The 25,738-nt window shown below is 37.5% G+C and overlaps 1 protein-coding gene across 1 annotated transcript in view; it reads right to left on the reverse strand.

Moving 5' to 3' along the window:
* Positions 1–2,021: 2,021 nt before the first annotated feature.
* The window catches only part of LOC126297887 (GDP-fucose protein O-fucosyltransferase 2), a 79,714-nt gene continuing 55,997 nt past the window's right edge, over positions 2,022–25,738 (reverse strand). The window contains exons 6-9 of the mRNA XM_049989186.1: positions 24,597–24,789; positions 15,970–16,147; positions 6,780–6,909; positions 2,022–2,350 (exon numbers count right to left, since the gene is read on the reverse strand). Coding sequence (XP_049845143.1) covers positions 2,197–2,350; positions 6,780–6,909; positions 15,970–16,147; positions 24,597–24,789 — 655 coding nt within the window. The 3' untranslated portion in view covers positions 2,022–2,196. The remainder of the gene's footprint in view (positions 2,351–6,779; positions 6,910–15,969; positions 16,148–24,596; positions 24,790–25,738) is intronic.

A 25,738-nucleotide genomic window follows, 5' to 3' on the forward strand; every position in this document is an offset into this window, starting at 1 on the left:
GCGAAATAGAGAAGATACAAAGAACAATAGCGCATTTTGGTCTAGATGCACATACCAAGCATCACATAGATGCTAAGCAACTCTAGTGGTAGATGCTGAATGAGAGGCATTCTGTGTAACTGTGTGCTTCAGTGTTGAAAGTTTCAGGAGACTGTATTGTTTCATGAAACTGAGCAGGAGACTGTATTGTTTCATGAAAGTGATCAAATACTTCTATTCAGTCACTCATCAACCAGTTTGATCTTGCAACAGAAGACAGCGAAAGGAGAGCTGAAGTTTTAAATTTATCTTTTAAAAAATATTCACACAGGAGAATCGTAAAGACATATTATTGTTTGTCTGTTGCAGAGACTCCTGTATGACATACATAAAAATAGGCATCCCTGACACTGAAGGCAACTGAAAGAGTTGAAAGCAAATAAGTTGCCAGATACAGACTGAATCCCAATTCAGTTTTGCAGAGAATACACTTCAGCATTGGCCCCTTACTTAGGTTGCATTCATCACCAATCACTGGCTGCGCCAAGTCCCAGAAAAATGCACAGGTGCCTCTCATATATAAGAAGTGTAAAAGAATGGACCTGCAGAATTACAGACCAATATTCTGTCTGTCTGTCTGCTGCACAATTCTTGAGACTATTCTAAGTTCTGATATAATGGATTTGCCCAGGGCAGAACTATCCACAAATCAGAATGGACACAGAAAGCATTGCTTGTGTGGAACTCAGCCTGCCCTTTTCTTGCACGATATCCTGTGAATCACTGAGGAGGTTCAACAAGCAGATTCCATATTTCTTCCTTTCCAGAAAAACGTTTCATACAGTGCTCCACCGCAGACTGTTAACTAAGGTCCAAGCACACAGAATAGGTTCTGAAGTATGTGAGGGGTTTGAAGACGTTAAAGAACCTAGTACAGTGTCCTGGATGGCAACTGTTCATCGGAGGCATGGCTATCCTAACAAATGCCCAGGTAAATGTAATAGGACCGCTTGTTCCCTATATGCATAACTGATCTGATGAATAGGGTAAGCAGCAATCCACAACTGTTTGCTGATGATGCTGTGGTGTATGGGAAAGTGTTGCTGTTGAGTGACTGTGGGAGGCTACAATATGAATTTTTATTTGGTGTGAGTAATGGCAGCTTGCTCTAAATTTAGAAAAATGTACACTAATTCAGGCGACTTGGAAAAACAATTCTGTAATATTCAAGTAGAGTATTTGTAGGGACGAATTGGTAACTTCAGTTTATTAGGAGAATTCTCAGAAGATGTTGCTCACTTAAAAAACGAGAGGGAGGGAGGGAGAGAGAGAATGTATAGAACACTTACGTGAACAGTAATTTAGTACTGTTCGAGTGTTCAGTATCCCCACCAGGTTGGTTTAGAGGAATGCATTGAAGTACTTCAGAGATATGTTGCTAGGTTTGTTACCAGTTGGTTTAATCAGCAAACAAGTATTACAAAAATGCTCCATGAACTCTAATGGGCATCCCTTGAGGTAAGGTGACATTCTTTTCACAAAACACTATTGAGGAACCAGCAATTGCGAGGAAGTGCCACAAGCTTACATCTGGCAAAGACGTAAGAGAAATTAGAGCTCCTATGAAGGCATATACAGTGTTGCCTTTCCCTAACTCGATCTGTGTGTAGAATAGGAAAGGGAATGACTAGGAATGGTAATAAGGTGCCATCCACCATGAACACTGGCAGCAGAAGTGAGCAACCAGCTGCTATACAGTCTTGCATCCAGGCCATAGTGTATGTGATCATACTGCAGTTGCTGAATGCATACTGGCGGGGGTAGCCAAGTAGTCCATACACATGTGGAACAAGTGCTGTAGGGCTGGTGGCTTGTATGTAGATGTAGAACACAACATACTTTTACATATCAGCATCATGACAGACATTCCAGTTACACAAATTTAAAAAGCTGAAAGGCAAACAGGGATGAAAACCAGTATCTTCAGTAAAAAAACTGCAATGTTTGGTTGGCTTCACATACATACAAAAAAACAAACTCTGTACAATGTAATGTGGAAATTTACTGCAGAAACAGATTAACAGCATCATGTACAACTATTTGAAATGTAGTAAATTATTGGTCATCTTACATTCCACAGAAGAAACTTATCACTGGTCATTTACCTCAACCAGGATTGTTTTGTACAAACTGAAATAAGAACAGCATGTTTATTTATTAAAATACCACTCTCCACTGAGCAGGCTTTGAGCAGTTCCTCACTCCATCTCCACACAATCTATTGTAAGTTGCTTCAGTGGGAAACCCCATTATTTCACGCTCTTCCTGGATACGAAATGAAAATGTTGACTCATATGATCCAATAAAGTACCTGCAATTACAGAGAAAGGTATTTTACTTTATTTTGCTTCCTTGCATATATATATATATATATATATATATATATATATATATATATATATATATATATATATAAAATAGAAAGAAACTTCCACATGGGAAAAATATATTAAAAACAAAGATTCCAAGACTTACCAAGCGGGAAAGCGCCGGCAGACAGGCACATGAACAAAACACACAAACACACACACAGAATTACGAGCTTTCGCAACTGGCAGTTGCTTCGTCAGGAAAGAGGGAAAAATGAAAGGATGTGGGTTTTAAGGGAGAGGGTAAGGAGTCATTCCAATCCCGGGAGCGGAAAGACTTCCCTTAGGGGAAAAAAAGGACAGGTGTACACTCGCGCGCGCACACACACACACACACACACACACACACACACACACACACACACACACACACACACACACACACACACGCAGACATATTTAAACTATGTCTGCTTGTGTCTGTGTATGTGCGGATGGATATGTGTGTGCGAGTGTACACCTGTCCTTTTTTCCCCTAAGGGAAGTCTTTCCGCTCCCGGGATTGGAATGACTCCTTACCCTCTCCCTTAAAACCCACATCCTTTCATTTTTCCCTCTCCTTCCCTCTTTCCTGACGAAGCAACTGCCAGTTGCGAAAGCTCGTAATTCTGTGTGTGTGTGTGTGTGTGTGTGTGTGTTTTGTTCATGTGCCTGTCTGCCGGCGCTTTCCCGCTTGGTAAGTCTTGGAATCTTTGTTTTTAATATATATATATATATATATATATATATATATATATATATATATATTTTACATTTATTTTTGATACACAGTAACCATAATAATTTTAACATTTTGGAGACACGAGACAAGCAACGTAAGACCTATGTCGGCTGTTTCTCAGCTTTGTCTGTATAAAGTACTCTGATATTTTTTTTTTAAATATAACTTTCATTTCACAGACAGTACAATTTGCTATTTGCAAAATGGAAATTAACTTGGAATGTACTTCTTTTGATAACAAAACACAAAACGACTGCATCCAACGTCGATGTTAGAAACTTGGGAATGAAACTTGCATGTATTTTGGATTATAATGCAAACAACACTGGTGTGGATTACAACTAGCTAATGAGCTACCACCATTTTGGGAGGAAGCAAGTAAAGTGGCAGAAGAAAGTTTTTTTTCTCAGTTTCAAGATAAAATTTGTATGTTTTATGTAAAAAGTCGAGGCCCACTATCAAGCATGTTACTGAATTGGCAGTGGCTCTTATACATGAAGGAGGCATTGTTACATCAACTTCCATTCAAGACAGTTCACCTGTAAACAGACTCGGTGGTAGACATTTTCTTAAATTTATTCTGACTACAGGAAGGTCAGGAGAGGCAAAATTTGTGCAGAACGAACCAAGGTAAGCTCTGGGAAAGTGGCAAGAAAAGATATGGGTATTATTGTGAAGAATGTGAAACAGGAATTTTGTTTTCCCGAAAACCTTCAAAAATTTTCAGACTAAGGCATTTGCAACTAAGTAATTATCAATAGAAAGAACTACCTTTTCAAACAGTTTTATTTTTAGTATCAACATACAGCCTATTTAGGAAATGAAACAAAAAAAAATGTTGCTGTGAAAACAAATTTTGATCCAATACAGAAAAAAATGATCAATGTTGTAAGTCTATGTTTCTTTGTAGTATTCCATAGAAAAAGACCTCTCTTTCAAATGGTAGGTGCAATAGAATGTAGCACATAAAGTTCAGAAAAAATGTGAAAACACACATTATCAGCCAGTTGAACTGAATCCTTTGCCCAGTCTTCAAGGTATTAAAGGAAAGATAACAATTTACAGTGAGTTGGAAAAAATTGAACTTAAGTGAAAAGCAACAATGAATGCTAAAGAACTAGAGTAATTACACATACTAGCAATAAGGAAAAATGGCAGATTTTATACAGAAGTGACTAGCATGGAAGAAAACAGTATAGAAGCAACAAAATATAAACAGAGTGAAGTACCAATGAATCAACTAGCTAGTAATGTTGAGGATCCACGACAGTTTAAACACCATCTAAAACTCACTATCATTGTTCAGAATTGTCCTAAGGTGCTCATCTTGCTCAATGGTAAACAGTACATCAGGAGTCCTCATGATATTGATTATTTGCAGGGAGCTCCAAATGAACACTGCATTCAGATGACAGGCCTACAAGTTCCAGTATTTTTTGCTGGTTAAGAAGAATGGGTGGCATATACCAAGTGTCCAATTTTATCTCATGTTAACACCTACCACACAAGAATACCTTCCACCACCTAGTTAAACAATGCTGTACTGGCAAGTAGGTGTTATACTTCATTTGTTTTCTGATGTTCTTATACCCTGCCACTCACATATACCAATGTATTCGGCAGCTTATCAGTCCAGGTGACCTTTTTAATATACCTCAAGCCTTCAACAGCAGTTTTCTTTTGACAATATTTATCTCTGTGTCTTAACATGTGGTGAACACTGGTGGGGGGATTGCTTCTGCAATCCATAGCAAGGTGGTGTTCCTGCATGTTATGACTCTTCTCTCAGCAGTTAGCTACTGGACAACTGCTGAAGATTTTGCCCAAATCAAAGTACTTACAGTACACCCTGACATGGTGGCATGTGAAAAGCCAGTGTCTTCACATCAGTAATACGTCTAAAAGTGTGGTCCTGCACAAATGTGCTGATATTTCTCATTGTACACTTGATATATATATATATATATATATATATACACCCCTCCCCACATCCTCCCTCCCTTTCTTCCAATTCAACTGCAAATTACTGTGTTTGTAGCCATATGGTGTTTGTAGCCATATGCTGTAATTTTAAAAAGAGGATATCACATGTCATCTGTTCCTGTAAGCCAATACATGGGGCATGAGAAGATCACTGGAGGGCATACTATTTAGCAAAACTCTTAGCACTCTCATTGTTGTACAAATGAAACATCCAAGCATCATATTTTACTGAGGTAACTTTGCAGTGCTGAAAAGACATGAAGCATGGGTTGGGTAGCCTCACCTCACAAAATAGTTCAGTAGCTGAGTAGAACCAAGAAACACAAATAATGTTCAGCAAATTCAGAAGATATTCTTTACAATGAAACCGGCTGTAAGAATAGATCAAAACATATGTTGTAAAGTTTGAGAGTATGTATAATGAAGTCAGTGAATAAAGTTGCTCTTCTGTTCTTCTGCTTCCCTCAAATCTATCTCCACGTATCTGAAGTATGCAGCACCTTCTTGGTCCTGTAACTTCCAGTGCTACTGGTATCTGAAGTTTCCTGGCCCTAGCTTTCCAGCTAATTTCCCACAGAGTGTTTATGTATACTGTCATTACACAATCAATCATGATAACTGACTTTCACACTGATTTTGATACTTTCATTCATGACAGAAAATTTTGAGTACTATTTCAAATTGCTCACCATACACTAGACAGTATATGATTACCTCAGTCTGGATTCAAATTTTGACTAGTTTTCCATGTGACAAAATGTCTACGGAAAAGCCTGAATGCTGTCACTTCTTTCTGAACAGTGAACTACTGTATTTCTGTGGTTGATTGTAAAGAATTTGTTATTCTTAGCTTGTGATTATTTGCAGCTTCAAAGAAAATGAAACATTTTTACATAAATTTTCTCTCTTTGTAAGCAAATTTACATCTGTTAAAAGTGGTAATGACACTATTTTGCCAGTCACTTTTTGAGTTGGAGCAGTAAACATTTTATACTGAATGACTGGATGTGTTCATTGCAGAAACTGTAAAACTAAATACTTTACTTTGTTCAGAGTAGCTCCTCTCTGGATTCAAAAGTATGCTTGTCCTCAAAATAAAGCTGGTTTGAACATCAAAGTAATTTGTAGATTGGTCCTAATGGTGTTGGCATGTCCTTGCTTTCTCTGAACTTGGAGATGACTTACATAGCTAGTTTTGTTTCACCAAAACAAAACACTGTCAGATTTGACTCCCAGGAAAAAATCTTTGAGTCAACTGGGTCTCAAATGTCAGGCATTTTTAGTATAACTCTTACTTATGGAGCCACCAGTCTGCATTATGAACTCACTATCAGTTGGAGTTATGTAAGAAAATTGAAGAAAAAATCAGAAAAAGCAGACAGATATTTGAAACAGTCTCAAACATTCTGCATGATTTACCTGACATTTGTTACAAGAACAGAAATATTTACAGTGAGGACATTGTTTCTTTTTCTCACACACTTAACAGACAAAGGCAAACAAATATAGCAGTAGCAAATACATAAATGATTACATAAAACTATGCTGAAAGATGCCTGCCTCTCATATGCTGCCACCAAAAATGATTTGTTTTGTTTTGCAGCATATGTGCTCAAAAGGGAATATAAATTATGTGCAAGGAAACTACAGTTGTAATTCGATACTACCTTGCATGTGAGCAAATTATTTGCTCTATAATTGCAACACCTCCATCTTTGTACTTCTCTTTCACTTTAGCTGGGGCTTTGTATCTTAACACATTGTATCCCCTCAGAAATGATTTCAGTTCTTTAAACTCTGCAAAAGAAAGAAAACATTTGAATACTAAAAGATTTGTGTAAAATGCAATAAAACTAACATTGTAACTGCAACAGAAAATTGCAAAGAGCATTTAATAAACCCTCAAAGGTACCAGATTTTGTTCTGATGTGTTTACAACCTATTTAACACTCTTCATCTTTATAACATAGTAGGGTGTATGGTTCCCATTTAAAAGCAAGAATATAAATAGTGAAAATAATTTTTACTTAATAATGACAGTATGTTAGTCTCAAATAGAACCAAGTAGCTAAACAAAATTATCTATGGCACAGGAGTTGTAAAGGAGAAATATTTCTGAGCCTGCTTGTTTCTCTTGAAAATCAATACAAAGTATTTATAGTATGATTATACACCAATACAGAATAGTATACTTTCAAAAAGAACGTTTTCATTCTTTTCAAGAGTTCTTTGCTAAGAATAAGGTAACAAAAAGTGCTGATGCTAGCAAGTTAAGAACTCCAGAATAAGCTTTTTCTACCTTCAAAATAAAATTCCTATATTTATGAAAATCCAAAAGTTTTAATGTCTGTTCACATATTACATTAATAACTGGTTTACCCCTTTATTGTGCATACATACATTCTTTAAAGATTAAGGGATGAACTACAATTATCATAAAAATATTTTATCATCCATGCTGTTGCTATATGTATACATCAATTGGGACTGACTATAATACTGCCATTCGCAAACATGACTTGCCTGACTTTTACGTTTGATGAAAGGTCTTTCACAAGGAACAGACATGAAACCATGGTAAACAAACTCATTCTCTTGTCTGCATTATTGGAATTGTGCCAGAAATTTCTGTAGCATTTTGGATAACATTTTAAGGCCAGCCCCCAGTAAAAATACAGGTGCAATTGGCTTGCCTGAATGTGTGCTTCCTTAACATTTCCCTGCAGTGCTGTGAATTTTTTTTAATGCTTCCCACATAATTGGGTTCTCAGTAGCGACTCTAGTTACAGGATTGGTTGCTAGATGGTGTGGACATGCTGGGAAAGTACTTCTTTTTTTGTGGGTCTTCACCATGGCATGTTTCAGTCCTTACGCACTTCGTTGCGTCAACATGGTCAGACTATTTTACTGATGATGAAACAGCTCACAAGTCACTTCCTGATTTTGAAGATAGATAGACTGAATTTCGGAAGATCATGTTGCATACAAAATATGGATTATGTTTAAGAAGAAATTTCTGACATCACAGAAAAGAATGTTTATAATGAAATTCTCAGTACTTTTTTTTCATATTTTCATTGAAAGTGCTTTCAGTACAAAATTAGTAGTTTTATTTTCATATGCGACTTTCTGTGTCACATAATAAGAAGAGAGCTGTCATCAAACCCATTTAGGTACAAGCAATGGCATTATTCCCCTAGATATCGTGCATGAAGAACATGGATGGCTTCAACAGAAGAGCAAGAATTTCGTGGCATTTTGTCTGTGAGAAAACTGGACAACCACGGACTGTGTGCCAAACATTGCAGTATTTGAGAGACAATCATGTTCCAAGAAATCAAAGAGAAAATCCTCAAAATCATGAGATATTATTTTTGTCTTATCTTCATCAGTCAAACTCTTGTAGAATGTTGACTTGAAATCATTTCCTTGTAATAACTGAGACTGAAGTAGGGGGAAAAAATGATGAACAGAGTGCTCTAAGAGACACGGGAAGCTCACTGAAAAAGTGTAGAACAAAGATGCAAAGTTACAGTGTAATGAGTCTGTGCACATTACTATGCTTCAAAATATATAATACAGAGCTGAAAATTGTATCATAAGATATCACCAAATATGATAACAGTACTTATGGTTATGTTATTTCATCTTCTTACAATAAGTTGCACCATCAGTTGATAATATGTAATTCATTATATTAAATATTTTTGAATAATATAATTATACTGGTTTCTGAAAAATTATTTTCATGTACCCTTGACCAATTTTTTTCAGTTTTTAAAAATGGTGATATAAAAAGAGTCACCCTGTGAAGTCATATGTCAATTCAAGATCAATCTAATACAACTAATTTATATTACAAAATCTATATTTTTCATTAATGTCATGGTTACTACTACACTAAAAATTTTCTAACAGTAACAACTGCTTCAAATATGGAAAAGCTATCAACTTTCTCTATACAGATTCGCATAAAGTAGCTCAGGACTCAAAGTATTAAATATGATTTAAACCAGCCACTGTTACATTCTTAACTTCAGTTTCTAAAGCAAAATATCTGAATTTACACTCAAATGCTTTGAACAAAAACCCAAGTAGTGTTACTTTGTGATTAAATGATTCAGGAACTGTGGTAATGGTTTTGAAGAAAATGTCCACACCATTTACACTTTTCTGTCTATTTAACACCACAACAGGTCAAGAGCAGTTGTGGTTTTGAATAAACAGAACAATGCAAGTTGTACAGACATTATCTTCGTAAATAATTGTAACTGATCATGAATTGGTTTTCTCAATTGAGTAACCTATGTTAAATTCAAAATGATTTATTAAGTTTAATACTGTTATTTGTATTTTTATTGATGCTTTTAATCATTTGTTGCAAAATGATGTACAATATTAAACTGGATGTGTTGAAATGCATTATTATGTACACTATGCCACAACAAATAAAATATAGGGCATTAACAGCACATGCATCTGCAGTGGAAATGCAGAAAAAAATTAGTAATACATCTGAGAAACATTTGAAGCCTGCTTTCATATCAAAAATAATTGTTTAATAATGAATAGTGTACTGTTGTAGTGTGATAACACAGCCACTCACAGCAACTGTTGACATAAAAATTAGGGATCCTACTTATACGTATCATATTCTACATATTCACTTGAGGCAGTATCAAGTGACAACCATGTGTCTGGGGCCTTTAAGGAGGGTGCACGAGTCAAGAAATTTCAGAGGGGTAATGAAGAGTATTACCATGTTTTCGATCCTATTGCACACATTAAAAAATTGTGGCTCTGTCTAATATACATCACATGTCTCACTGCTAGCATTGTTCACAATGAAATACTACTTAAGAACTGTGTGACTTCTTCAGCCACCTAATCTGACTACATGATATACAACGTGCATCTGAGTTTAGTCTCAGAAAAGAAAGGAAACAAGAGTTACAAACAAAATACCTTTACTGTCATTCAAAGTACTCACCAGTAGCTACATCACACATCTCACACCAGTTGTAAAGCTGTTGGAAACTGTCAGCAAACACTTTTTGTGGAATTGTTCCAAGTACCTTGGTCATGTTGTTGGGTATCCACACCATTACAGGAGATGAGACATGGTGCTACCAAAACGAATCCAGAGAACAAGCGACAGACAATGGAATGATTTTCTTCATTTTCCCTGCCTCCCAAAAAAAGCTGGCTGACAAAATGAAACATTAAAATGATGTTGATCTTCTTTTTCAACAGTAACGGTTTGATCCTTCATGAATTTCCATCCGAGGGAAATGCGGAAGATGTTGAACTAATTGTGATTGCTTTGAGGGCCTTTATTTTTTGAGACCATTCACCAAACTTTTAAGATGCATCTTGTATATTTCTAAGAACAGGAAATGATAGTTTTAATTCATGACAAAATTTTGTGTCTTTGTTTTACAATTTCCGGGTTATCATTTGCTAATTTGGGTGTTATTTTCTACCAATTTTGATGTTACTTTCTGCAAATTTTGACATTTTCTGCCAATTTTGACCTTATTGTTTGCTAATTTTGCTATTAGTTACTGAGAGCTTATTTTTAAAGTACCATAAGTTCCTTATTTTTGTCTTATTTCATTGTTTCTTCAGAGTTATGATAAAAATGATGATATGTCAATTAATTACAATAAACTTATTGACATCACAGACCACATATGTTAACATTATTGAAAACAGAAATCATACATGTCCAACATATTACACCTATTCCATTAAAGGAAAAATAACTTCGCAACCATGCACTGTTAAAAGTTTTTCATAAAAAGCGTTGTCATTTCTTCTGAGTACTCTCCTGAGACATTATGCTGCTGATCCGTCAACACTTCTCAGGCACCTAAAGTCTAAATTTGAATAAGAAAGACAAACACGCTTTAGCACAACACCCAAAATTTGGCAATATCCACATATGCTTCTGGCAGGGAAAGTTGCTTTTCCACTAAATTATGAAGAGAATATCTTAGGCAGCTTACACTAGCAGTTCTAGGTACATATAACAAACTCTTTTCCATGTCAGCATTAATAGTGTTCTCTATCATTCCATGGTTGAAACAAGAACATAGGCTGGTTATAACATGCCCAGTTGGTGCTCCATGATTGATGCTGCTTCCCTCCTTATTACTCCAAAGATCTAATTATATAATTTCTTATTTTTAGGAAGCAGACAATGGAAGGTTCAAATATAGTAAGGAAAGTAAAAAACTATTTGCAATAGAGGGTTGAGTTGATAACATTTATTAGCATATCACTGACTGTATGATTTATTACTCAAGTTATCATTCATTTAAAACCTGCTTAACTTCACTCAGTTTTAGCAATGTCCCATATGCCACAATACACTGTTAATAACTTCTAATTGAAACTTTAAGACAAAAAGAATGCAGTTTGCATAACCAGTCTGAAAGCAATAGCGAGCATGTGTTGACTGGATACTGCAACTGCTCACTCACCACTGTCATGCTTAATAATGTGAGAACACAGCACAAATAATTAGCCACACCACTTAATTGAGCACATTTACTGAAGGCGGCCAACCAATGCCTCCTCCAACTGTCCACATGCTACTGCAGTGCTACACCTAGCGCACGCCACAGAGATTAGATAAGATTATTTTTCGTTCCATAGATCCGTGCTGAGGAGATCCTCGTGGATGTGGAAGATGTCAATTTTTTTTCTTTTTAAAAAAGCTGAAATAAAAATACTAATAGTATGAATATATACAATACATCATTTGTTTCTATTAAAAAATTCGTTAATGGAATAGAAGGAGTTGGCCACTAGTAAATCTTTCAGGCTCCTTTTAAACTGATCTTTATTTGTAACTAAATTTTTTGGGTTTGCTGGCAAATTATTGAAGATGAGTGTTCCTGAGTAGTGGACCCATTTTTGAACTAAAATAAGTGCTTTTATGTCCTTGTACAGATCATTTTTGTTCCTGGTATTGTATGTATGAACTAAGCTGTTTGTTGGAAAAAGAGATATATTATTAAGGACAAATATCATTAAGGAGTAAATATATTGAGAGGCAGTAGTTAGTATTCCCAGTTCTTTGAAGAGGTTTCTACAGGACGTCTGTGAATTTACTCCACAAATAATATGTATTACACACTTTTGGACTCAGAAAACTTTTGTTTGACTTGGAAGAGTTACCCCAAAATATTATACCATATGGCATTATGGAATGAAAGTAGGCATTCATTCTTATGTCACCTACGTCTGCTAACATTCGAATTGCAAATACAGATTTGTTAAGGCGTTTCTGCAGTTCTGTGGTGTGTTCCTCCTAACTGAATTTATTATCAAGTTGTAATCCCAGGAATTTAAGACTGTCAACCTCTTCCATCTGCTCTTCTTCATACTTTATGCATATGCTGGGTAGAAACCACTTACAGGTTCTGAATTGCATATAGTGAGTCTTTTCGAAGTTTAATGTCAGTGAGTTGGCTTTAAACCATTTATTAATATCCATGAAAATATCATTAGCAGATCTTTCTAGAACTACACTCGACATACTATTTACTGCAATACTCGTGTGATCTACAAACAAAACGAACTCAGCTTCTGGCAGTGTAACTGATGAGAGATCATTAATGTACACAAGAAAAAGCAATGGCCCTAAGATGGATCCTTGTGGGACACCACATGTAATTTCTTCCCATTCTGATGATGACTGATGACTGATGACTTAATTCACTAGTCCCTTGCAGTGACACCCTTTGTTTCCTGTTAGTGAGGTATGACTTGAACCATTTTGCAGCACTGCCCATGACACCATAGAATTCTAATTTATTTAAAAGGATGTTGTGGTTCACACAATCGAATGCCTTTGACAAATCACAGAAAATACCTGCTGCTTGTAACTTGTTATTTAATGAATTAAGTACATTTTCACTATAGGTGTAAATAGCCTTCTCGATATCAGAACCCTTCAGAAATCCAAACTGTGTTCTTGATAATATGTTATTTGTGGTCAGATGGTTGAGAAGCTGCCTGTACATTACTTTCTCTAAAATTTTTAAGAATGCTAGCAAAAACGAAATTGGTCCGTAGTTTGATGGTATCTCTTTATCCCCTTTCTTGAGTAGAGGCTTAACATCTGCATATTTTAGCCAGTCAGGAAATGTCCCAGTTATAACTGACAGGTTACACAAGTAACCTAAAATTGAACTAAATTCACAAGAACATGCCTTAATTAACTTTGTTGATATTTCATCATAACCACTAGAATTATTTGTTTTTAAACGTTTTATTATGGAAGTTATTTCTTTTGGTGAAGTGAGTGACATATTCATGTACCTGAAGCTATTTGTAAAGGCTAGTTTCAGATATTCAAGTGCATTATTTACTGATCCTGACAATCCCATGCTATCAGTAACGGATATAAAGTACTTGTCAAATAGATTTGCCACACTATGCCCATCAGTTACTAATGTGTCATCTACCCTTAGTGCTATTTGCTCCTGTTCCTTTCTGGTTCTACCTGTCTCCTCTTTCACTATATCCTATATTGTTTTTATTTTGTTCCCTGACATTGCTATCTTCTTCTCATAGTGCATTTGTTTAGATGTCTGAATTACTTTTTTTGATATTTTACAGTATTCCTTGTATTTAGCTAAATCATCAGCATTGGAGCTATTCTTGGTTGACAGATACATTTTCCTTTTTGTCTTACAGGAAATCTTTATTTCTTGTGTAATTCATGGCTTTATTATAGACTTCCATTTAATTTGAGTAACTTTTAGAGGAAAACAGTTTTCAAACATGGTACTGACATTGTTCATGAATGTGTTATATTTTTCATTCATGTCATGAGCACTATAAACATCTTTCCAGTTCATATCTTTGAGCAGTTTTCTAAAACACTCAATTTTTGGTTGACTGACTACTCTCCTGTACTCAGATTTAGCTGCCTTGATAATCTGCTTAGAATTTACATCTAAAACAATCACACTTCCAGAGAGCATTATTGCTGGGTGAGGATTACTCTAACATGCTGGACACGGCCAAATCAACGATAGCTGCTGTAATATAACACATACTCTGCAGTAATGCAGATCAATAAAGTTACAAAAAAAAAAAAAAAAAAAAAAAAAAAAGTGTGACAAAATATAAAAAATATTCCAGAGTGGGAGGATATTGGATCCTAACACTGTGAACACAGGTTACACAGATCTATGGTCAAAAGATTTATTAGCCTAGTCTGAAAGTGCAACCCAGTGTGTTCGATTGCTTCCTTAACCTTGTCCGACTATTCATCCATTAATATTTTTCAAAATCTTGCTGATTTCATCATCAAAATTCAATTTTTCACAATAATGAAGCAATACGCACTTTTAACTTTGAATGCAGCTAAATCCAGTAACATAAGATTTCTCTATTTTCTGTGCCACAAATCATACCAAACACAAAGTGTTTTGTGGAGTTCTTTAATGTGGTGCAGCAGTTAAACTGTATTTTTTGTAGTCCCCAATTATAAATATAAAAATCATAAAAAACGGCACTATATCTTCAAAAACACATGAATCAATATGACATCTGCTCAATCAACCAATCAGAGCATGGGACACATGATGTCATGCAAACACGTATCAGGTGGTAAAACTTGAGTGCAGATAATATACAATATTTATTCAATATTACTTTTACTGTTTTGTGAATGAAGTCTCTGGTGACAGCGTGATCTGTTGTGCAGACTTGGGTCAAAGTTCTGTTGATACGTGATTCAGATGACACATTGGTTTACGTGTTTGCACAGCTAAAGTGCCATACTTGGCACTATTCAGATTCATACTTGCATAAATGAAAATATGCAGTTAAATTGCTGCACCAAATTACAGCTCTCTCAAAAATGAGTCTTTTTTTGTTTTTGGTACAATAACTCATGATAGACAAAGCAAGGAGGAAATAAAAAGCAGACTAGCACTGACAAATAGGGCATTACTGGTCACGAGAAGTCTTGAGGTAGAAATTTCTGAGAATGTTATGTCTAGAGCACAGCACTGTATGGCAGTGAGACGTGAATTGTGGGAAAATCAGAACAGCAGAGAAGGGAAGCAATTGAGATGTGGTGCTACAGAAGAATGTTCAAAATTAGGTAGACTGATAAGCTAAGTAATGAGGAGTTCTCTGCAGAATCAGCGAGGAAAGAAGTATACAGGCAACACTGACAAGAAGAAGGTACAGGATCACAGGTCATCTGTTAAGGCATCAAGCAATAAGCTCCATGGTGCCAGAGAGAGCTGCACAGGATAAGTTGGGCTACTCCGAATTGGTAAGGTTGGCACAGGAGAGGAATTAGTGGCGGGCCACATCAAACCAGTCAAAAAACTGATGGGAGGTACTTTTGTTTAACGTTACATCTAGAGTCACAGTTCTTTAAGAGCTGACGTCAAGTGTCATTTTATGATAAGAACAATTCTCAGTGCTGAGCAAAAAGTTCAAAATCCAATTACAGCATTCAGCAACTATTACTTAGTAATATCAGTTTCTATTGCCCTCAAATTTATATTTTTACGCTGAAATAGGGAAAAATACCAAATTTTCTGATATTTCATAAACATCACTGACTTTGCATTATGTTGCTAAAAACTGCAGATTTTGTTTTTTTTTCCTTTGTTTTGTGTGGAATATTTTCCTGTCTCTACATATTACTAATGAAACAGGTGCTTTATATAAGTTAACCATTAACAACAAGAGGAAAAGCTAATCTAGTTCTCTGTTTACCTGATACAAGAATGTCTTCATAGCGTGGTGTAATAGACATAGAGCAATTAAAGGTAGAACACTGCAGAATCAAATATTCCACTATTTGCACAGACATACCTTCTTTTGGAGCATCTGTTGCGATAAATACTGTGTCCAACTCCAAATTCTTTAACAACTCGGAGATCTGTTGGGCTGCTCCCTTGATGCTGGGTACATCTTTTGCTCTTGCCCAGACAAAATCTTTTCTCCTCAGATGTACACACAGGTATGGTCCACCATGTGCTTCAGAAAATCCCTGTGTGAAGTATGTACAAAGTAACACATGTAAATCTGCTTCTTGTATTTCAGTTAATCTTTATTAATACAAAATCTTTTGTGATTGCCTTCTTATTCAAAAAGAGTGTTGTCCAGAGAAATTATGCACTATCTGCACTCGTGAAAAACACTGTCATCATCCCATGTACCTCTTTTGATATCACAAGCCATGACACTGTTTTTCAAATACACTACTGGCCATTAAAATTGCTACACCACGAAGATGATGTGCTACAGACGCGAAATTTAACTGACAGGAACAAGATGTTGTGATATGCAAATGATTAGCTTTTCAGAGCATTCACACAAGGTTGGCGCCAGTGGTGACACCTCCAACATGCTGACATGAGGAAAGTTTCCAACCGATTTCTCATACACAAACAGCAGTTGACCGGCATTGCCTGGTGAAACGTTCTTGTGATGCCGCGTGTAAGGAGAAGAAATGCGTACCATCACGTTTCTGATTTTGATAAAGGTGGGATTGTAGCCTATCGCGATTGCGGTTTATCGTATTGCGACATTGCTGCTCGTGTTGGTCGAAGTCCAATGACTGTTAGCAGAATATGGAATCAGTGGGTTCAGGAGGGTAATACGGAACGCCCTGCTGGATCCCAACGGCCTCGTATCACTAGCAGTCGAGATGACAGGGATCTTATCCCCATGGCTGTAACGGATCATGCAGCCATGTCTCGATCCCTGAGTCAACAGATGGGGACGTTTGCAAGACAACAACCATCTGCACAAACAGTTCGACGACGTTTGCAGCAGCATGGACTATCAGCTCGGAGACCGAGGCTGCGGTTACCCTTGACGCTGCATCACAGACAGGAGCGTCTGCGATGGTGTACTCGCGGTGAATGCACATTGGAAGCGTGCATTCGTCATCGCCATACTGGTGTATCACCCGGTGTGATGGTATGGGTTGCCATTGGTTACAGGTCTCGGTCACCTCTTGTTCGCATTGGCGGCACTTTGAACAGTGGACGTTACATTTCAGATGTATTACGACCAGTGGCTCTATCCTTCATTCGATCCCTGCGAAACCCTACATTTCAGCAGGACAATGCACGGCGGCACGTTGCAGGTCCTGTACGGGCTCTATCCTTCATTCGATCCCTGCGAAACCCTACATTTCAGCAGGATAATGCACGACCGCATGTTGCAGGTCCTGTACGGGCCTTTCTGGATACAGAAAATGTTCGACTGCTGCCCTGGCCAGCACATTCTCCAGATCTCTCACCAATTGAAAACATCTGGTCAATGGTGGCCGAGCAACTGGCTCATCACAATTCAACAGTCACTAATCTTGATGAACTGTTGTATAGTGTTGTAGCTGCATGGGCAGCTGTACCTTGCACACGCCATCCAGGCTCTGTTTGACTCAATGCCCAGGTGTATCAAGGCCATCATTACGGCCAGAAGTGGTTGTTCTGGGTACTGATTTTTCAGGATCTATGCACCCAAGTTGCATGAAAATGTAATCACATGTCAGTTCTAGTATAATATATTTGTCCAATGAATACCCGTTTATCATCTGCATTTCCAACAACTCAAAGAACTCTTTCCTGATAGACTTAAAAGTGACAAAAATTATTCACACTGGGACAGTTATGCAACTTTTTTCATACTTTGTCATCATAGGTTTCAACAGTCAAGTTGGTGTCTCCAGAACAAAACTGTTCAGATATATTAAACCTGTCTGCGTGAAAGGGAACTCAAATCCAGACTTTTGCTTAACATAAGCAAAATATTATGAACTAAGTGTTACAATCTCAAGTTGTGACTCATAGCTTCAGTATGCCAGTTTACAAATGTAGGTGAAAGTGTGTGTTTGTTGATTTACAATACTCAACAGTGGGTTTATTAGCACAGTTGCTAGGATAGTCTGAGATGAATGTGGTTGAAAGAGGTAAAACTAAAAATGCACACATTATAAATGATTTAAAATTACAATCACTCTCTCCCATTTTCACTCACATTCACCAACTCAATCATGCATAATGTAAAATTGTCAACTTTGTCAATGTTCAAATGTGCTATTAAAATCCTAGCTAAATGACACACTGAAGGCAAAATAAATAACTCTGGAAAGTATAGCTGACTGACCACTTACAAAAATCAGAATGAACCTTTGATATTTTCATCCAATAGCAATTTCCAGATAGCAGTGAAATTTCGTTTATTCACCTTGATACATACATTTTCAAATCATCTGATTTGACATATGGGAGACATGTCATGATTTACAGTAAGAAATATTTTTAAAAGAAATACAAAAGTTAGTATTGTTTTATATAAATTTCTGAGATACTGCTACACAAATACATTCTATAGCTTCCAGTATACAAAACACAAAATGTGTTTGTTCCTTCTTCAAACTATGAAACTGTTCTCAATGAATTCCTGAACAGTATAACAACACTTTCCCACAGTAAAGTACGCTCTATTTCAGTGAAACCATATCCATGTTAAATATATTACTGCCTTTTATTTTACTGTAAATTTTTAACCTCATATACTCTGGCATGAAAGTATAAGGTTTTAAGTGGTGAGTCAGGAGTTTAAAATTCTGTCTGTGGCACATTCTATAGTTGTGGTCAAAATGGAAAGTGTCAAGTGTATGATGATTTTTACATAAGAACATCACCACTTTATATATTTAAAGAGAGGGAACAGATAGTATTCTTAAATTTGTAATAGTGGTCAACATGAAACACATTTTTGGCAACACATTTGTTCTCAATTATTTTCTTTTTTAATACTAGGAAGCTCACGACATTTGCAGAATTTTCCCAGATTATCCCGTAATGAACAACTGACTCAAAGTAGTGATAGACTATCTTTCTGGTGTCTACGTTTGTGGCACCTGACAAAATACACATTGGAAATCCTAAGTTGTTAAGTTTACTTGCTAAGTAGTCAATTTGTATCTTCCAAGTAGGTTAATCTCTCTTGCACCACAGTAGTATTTTCAAACTTTACACAATAGGATACAATTTGTAATTTAACTTTTTAGGCCAGAAGACACAAAGTAATTTAATTTGTGTTATTTTTATTCCTACCACTTGTCAAATGGTTGTAATTAGGTTTTTAAATGGTCTTACCAGCACACCTTTTACTTAAGTAAACACCACTAGACTAACAACTCAAGGACTACTGTCACAAATTTTTATTAAATTTCAAAGTCACACTAGCCAATACATCATTAGCTACATCATAAATGAATAGAAAATGTAATAACTCTTGAACATACGTAATGTTGCAGTTCAGTTTGGGGGTTGGTAAAGGTCTTTTCACATCTGTCTATTTTGAGTGTTTGTTTTGTTGTAGCTCTAAGCTGATTATATTTGAATGCTGATCAAGTGAAAAAAAAAACCATACATCACACAGACTTATTTTTTGCAGTAGACAGAAGAATGCCAAAGAATGTGGAGTGACAGATAAGAACAAATATTGAAGCAAATATATTTTCTTTTCATTTTCATACAATATATCTTTAAAAAATAAAGCTGGCAATGATGCATTCTAGTGGGATTTGGAAAAACTATCCCATCTATAGTGACACAAGATGTCAGGATATGTAACAAGACAGGCAACAGCTGCAGAATCTAAAAATAACACACAAAATGGAAAGAAAAAACTACTAATATTGTAAGTCATTGTACTTGTTTGGCAAACATGCTGAACAAGTTCTGTAGGAAAGATGATTTAAGAGATGGCATTCTGTAAGCCCTTGTTGTTCTTTTGAGAGCCATATTAGAAAAGCTTATGTCAAGCAAGGGCATAATTTGTACATTTTTGCTTGTTTCCCTTACAGTTCATCATCAAATGGGATAGTCTATTATTTTGCATTTGGTGAGAGAAATACTTACGAACATGTGCAGAAAATGAAGCTGATATAAGTAATGTAAAATCTAGAGTAATTATGCAATTTTTTTATGAGTGTTCTTTAAGCTCATACTACCTGAATGTTGCATTTGGAACTCAATTTGTTAGTTTGGAGTTATATTTTTTGTTTGAAATAATACAATTTTTATTACTTCTTAACTGCTGTAAGAAATTATTTAAACAGTTTGGTCAACTTATTTACTTTTTTTAACTCAATTGATTTCTAGTTTTATGGTGACAAAGTCAAAATGAAGCTTAATCATTGAAAAAATCTAGAAAACTGCTAATTTTTCATTATTGCTAGATGTGCCATGAAAAGCCACTTCTACAATTAACTGCATTTTTTGGGTGTGATATGAGAAAGATTATAGCAAAGGTACATTCCATTCCATTCTCAAATGATGACATATTCATTCAGTGCGGGGACAGGCTAATGTTTAGACCTCAGCTACCACAAAATTATCATTTGGTTTTCATCTTCTCACTTAAAATACTTTCAATTCAGGGACAGCAGAAATTGTTTTGGGATTAGCAAATATATTTCCAGTCAGTTATGATTTATTTGTTTACTCATTCAGTATTTACAAAGGCACTCCTCATATTAAATGCTTAGTGCAAATTATTAACTATAATATTCTTTACAGGTGCTCTTGTAATTATATACTATATTACAAATATTCTTTAGCTATCCCACGATTGAGTCAGAGTGGTGTATGTCCGTTAGTTCACCCTCATTGCCATGTACTTTACACACAATTATCTGACTAATAAACCGACCCTAAACTCACTCATTAATATTTCCTGCAAAAGCCTTAGCCCTGTAGAAGTATCAGTCCTTTTCAAAGGCCTCACCTTTTGCCCCACCCCAAAATTCAATCATGTAGGACTTATTCAAGACCGCCTCTCCTTCTCCCGGTCCCTACAGTGGAAAAACTTTTTCACCACCACGCCTACTGATCATACTCGACCAAAGACCGATGTTGAACCTGACTCAGTTTGCTCCTTATCCAACCGCAATACACTCCCACTGCCGCTAAACCACCCCATGTTAACTTTCCAAAATTTCTTAACCCCGAACCCTGAAACACCATCAGTCCCCAAATTCCTCAACATATGAACTAACCTTACATCTGCAGAAAGAACTGCAATCCACCACCTAAAAACTGATCCTGACTTTATAATCCTATCTGCTGACAGTGGCTTCACCACTGTTATTTTGAACCAGAAGGATTACCTGGCAGAAGGGCTCGGCCAGCTATCAGATCCATCCACCTACAAACTGTCAAACAGTGACTCCATTCCAGATATCCAGCAGGATCTTCAACCTCTCCTCAATTCCCTAGGCCCATCCCAGAACCTCTCCCTGGAATCCATCTCTCTCCTCACCCCTACTGCTCCCCACACTCCTATCTTCTACATGCTTCCCAAAGTCCATAAACCCAACTTAACTTCCCAGTATGCCCCAGTGTGGCAGGTTACAGCACTCCCACAGAGAGAATCTCTGCTCTCATAGACCAACACCCTCCTATAAAAAAACATAGCAACCATTTCCTCCGACTCTCCACAGTTCCTGTTCCTTTACCACATGGTACCCTTGTCACTACTGATGCAACCTCCTTTAACACTATCACCCCTAATGTCCATGGACTTACTGCTATTGAACACTGTCTTTCCCAAGGTCAACGGATTCCAGACCAACAACCTCCTTCTAGTCACAATGACCAACTATATCGTCACACATCCACAATTACTTCTCCTTTGAAGGCATTTCACTTCGTCTTCAGCCCACAAGTGGCCCATCGGAACCATTCGACCACTGTATCATCCTCAGCTGAGGACACGGATAGGAGGAGCATGTGGTCAGCACACTGCTCTCCTAGTTGTTATGATGGTTTTCTTTGACTGAAGCCACTACTATTCGGTTGAGTAGCTCCTCAATTGGCATCATGAGGCTGGCCACGGCCGACAGCACTTAGCTTTGGTGATCTGATGGGAACTAGTGTATCCACTGCAGCAAGGCTGTTGCCCTTTGAAGGCATTACCTACAAACAAATCTGGGGTATGGCTATGGGCGCCCACATGGCACCATCCTATGCCAACCTATTCATGGGCCATCTAAAGGATTCCGTCCTAAACATATGGAATTCCAAACCCTTAGCTTGTTCTGATTCGCTGATGACAACTTTCTGGTGTTGATTGAGGTGCAGGACACCCTATCCACATTCATCCAGAACCTCGACACCTTCTCCTCCATTTACTTTACTCCAATCTATACGAAGAAGTCCTTTCCATACAGCCTTGCTAGCCATGGCCGTCACATATGCAGTGATGAGCAGTCCATGTCAAAATATACCGAGGATCTCACTGAGACCTCCATAAGCCGTAATTACCCTCCCAACATTGTACAAAAACAAATCTCCTGTGCCTTATCTTTCCAGTCATCCACTGCCTCCTTAAGTCCCATTGCCCCAGCCACAGAGGATCATTCCCCTCGCGGCTAAATACCACCCAGGACTGTAGGAACTGAATTAAATTGTCCACCATGGTTTTGACTACTTCTCATTGTGCCCTGAAATGAGACATGTCCTACCCACTATCCTCCCCACCCCACCCACAGTGTTATTCTGCTGCCCACTGAACCTACACAATATGCTCATCCATCTACACAACCCCTGCTCCCAACCCCTTGCCTCATGGCTCATATCCCTGTAATAGACCTAGATGCAAGACCTATCCCGTACATCCTCCCACCACTAACTGCTCCAGTCCAGCCACAAGCATCACCCATCCCAGCAAAGCCAGGGCTACCTGTGAAACCAGTCATGTGATCTATCGACTAAGCTGCAACTGCTGTGCTGGGTGTGACAATCCACAAGCTGTCTCTCCACATGAATGGACACTGACAAACTGTGGCTAAGAAATGGCTGGACCACTCCATTGCTGAGTACACTGCCCAACATGATGTTCTTCATTTCAATGACTGCTTCACAGCCTGTGCCATCTGGATCCTTCCCACCAACACCAGCTTGTCTCAATTGCTCAGGTGGGAACTCTCTCTGCAATATATCTGACATTCTCATAACCCTCCTGGTCTCAACTTTCATTAGTCATTGTCCTTAACCATCTAGCCCCTTAACTGTTCCCATTCCAGCACTACACAGCCCTCTATTCCACCAACACACCCTCAAGTCTTTTTACTTATCTTCTTTTCCCCTACCTGACCCCACCCACCCCCACCCTCCGTCTAACCTCCTGACTGCACCTAGCTGCCCTACCCTCTCTCCACCTCACCTCATCCCTGTATGCTCCCACAAGCAGCACATTAACATCCCCCTACCCACCCCAATCTCCTCCTTACCCCTACCACTTGTCTGCCTCTCCCATCATACGCTGCTGGTTGCAGTCTGGCTTCAGCTGCCAGAGACTGTCGTCATATGTGTGTGAGTTGCATTTGTGATTTTTGTGTGTGTGTGTGTGTGTGTGTGTGCGTGCGTGCGTGTGCGCGCGCGCGAGCGCGCGCATGCATGTTTCTATGTTGTCTATTTTCAACACTTGCTGTCCGATAGATGACTTTCTGACAGTCTTTTTGTTGTGCCTATCTGCGACTCAGCATCTCCGATGTATGGTGAGTAGCAACTATACGTTTTATAATACTGAGATGATTACAAATATTTTTTAAAGACATAGGGAATAGTGTATAAATTAATGTGACAATTGCAGATAGCACTGAAGCTGCTTCTTAGACCTTCTTCGTTAGAAATACATTTTAATTTACAAACTACTTCATATGCTTAGAACTGCTGCAAATCTGATAAAGACAGAAATGTTAAGCTGCGACTTTGTTCTAATCTTGATGATGATGTGCTCAACATCAAGGCCATCAGCACCCGTAAAATTTCCTCATCTGTCCAGTTCCAATCTCGCCACTCCCGAATGATGATGAGGACAATACAAATACCCAGTTCCCTGGTGGGGATAACCCCTGACCAAGCTGGGAATCGAACCTGGGACCCTGTGATGTTCTGATCTTGGCCTTATATTCTTCCGGCCATGAGCTGTGAGACTTTTTTTACTAAAGTGCAAAAAAAAATTTACTACGACAATATCTCTGCTGTGCTAAAGAGTTTCAAGCTTTGTTCCAGTGCTACTTAAAGCAATTATTAAAGGGTTTTTCTAATAATTTCCGGGTATGCAGCAGGATCCTGTCGACATTCTGCCATGATATTTCGGCCCATTCACATTAAAGGGTTTCTTCATCACGTGGAATGCAGTGCTCACTATATTCACAATCACAATTGGTAAATAACTTCATCAGAGTATTGTGAGCACAGCATTGTCTTTAAAAAGGTGAAAGACCATATAACGTTCCACACAACTATTCTTTGCACTTGTGGGCTACAAAAAAGAATTTATTGCATGAGTCCACTACAAATACACTATTGGCAAAAACTAAATAAATGGAGTTAAAAAAAGATTTCTTGCTAAGACTATGGAATTAAAAGCATTTGAAGTCTATTATATATAATTAATTTTTATATCACCTTTTCCATCTGCCAGTCCCTTGGCCTTACTGTACCATCAGTGTCATCATCAGAGTCAAGAAAATCTTTCCTGAATTCTGTTGCTATCTCAACAAGTGGCAATGCAAATCTCATACTCCTCCTCACTTCCCAGTATACTTTATCACCAAATGCATCATGCAGAGCAATTTCTGCATGATCAATCATGACTGCTCTGGAACAAAAATTTTCCTGTGAATTGCATTTTTAAGGCGTGTAAAACACACACAATATGAATACTAACCACATTCATCTTCACAGTGTTAGTGTCATAGATGCTCCTAAGCACAGTAGTAGATGACACAGGAATGACAATGAACTTCACATTGTAACAGAAATTATGGAACCGCCATTAGTTTTATTGTAATCCAGGAGCACTCACTGGCAGTTTTGATATGACTAGCAACACCATATAGCATCTGTGACAATATATAACACCCATAAAATATAAAGTTCAAGAAACACATCCAGCTGCACCCAGAAAGTTATCAGTAACTGCCTGTGGTTTTTTGGAGACAATATCCTAATTTACTTTGTTGCCCCATGCATCCACACCAAATGTATTGTTTTTGTGAATGTGGTACACTGTACTAACACTGCATCACAAATAGAATGGAATACTACTGCAGTTATGCACGTATGAAAGCCATGAACTCATTAACTATATGAGTCACACACTGAAAAGATGCTTTTGCTGGTGGGCCCATTTCAGTGAAATCCTTCTGGGTGTGTGTGACCATATCATATATGATAAAACTACAAACATTTCGGCTGCTATTGTAGGCACTCTTCATCAAGCTGACTACTTGTGACTTGCTGCTTCATATTTATTATTTGCAAATGGCTGATTGTAATGGAAATACTATTTTATGGTGTCTGAAGGGTTAATGGGGGAAGGACTATTTTATGGTGTCTGAAGGGTTAATGGGGGAAGGATATCGAATACTATTCCTGGTAATGTTGATTTTAATTGAGTGTCATCTGTGAATCCAGTGAAAGTTGCCTTTGTTACATGCTGTTGCTTACATAGTGACCTGTCAGTGATTCACGTTGCCTGCAGTGCAGTATTTACATCACATGGTGCGATAACTCATCTATAACATTTGGCCCACCAGCCTGCAATT

This window comes from Schistocerca gregaria, chromosome X (genome assembly GCF_023897955.1).
Source record: "Schistocerca gregaria isolate iqSchGreg1 chromosome X, iqSchGreg1.2, whole genome shotgun sequence".
Lineage (NCBI taxonomy): Eukaryota > Metazoa > Arthropoda > Insecta > Orthoptera > Acrididae > Schistocerca > Schistocerca gregaria.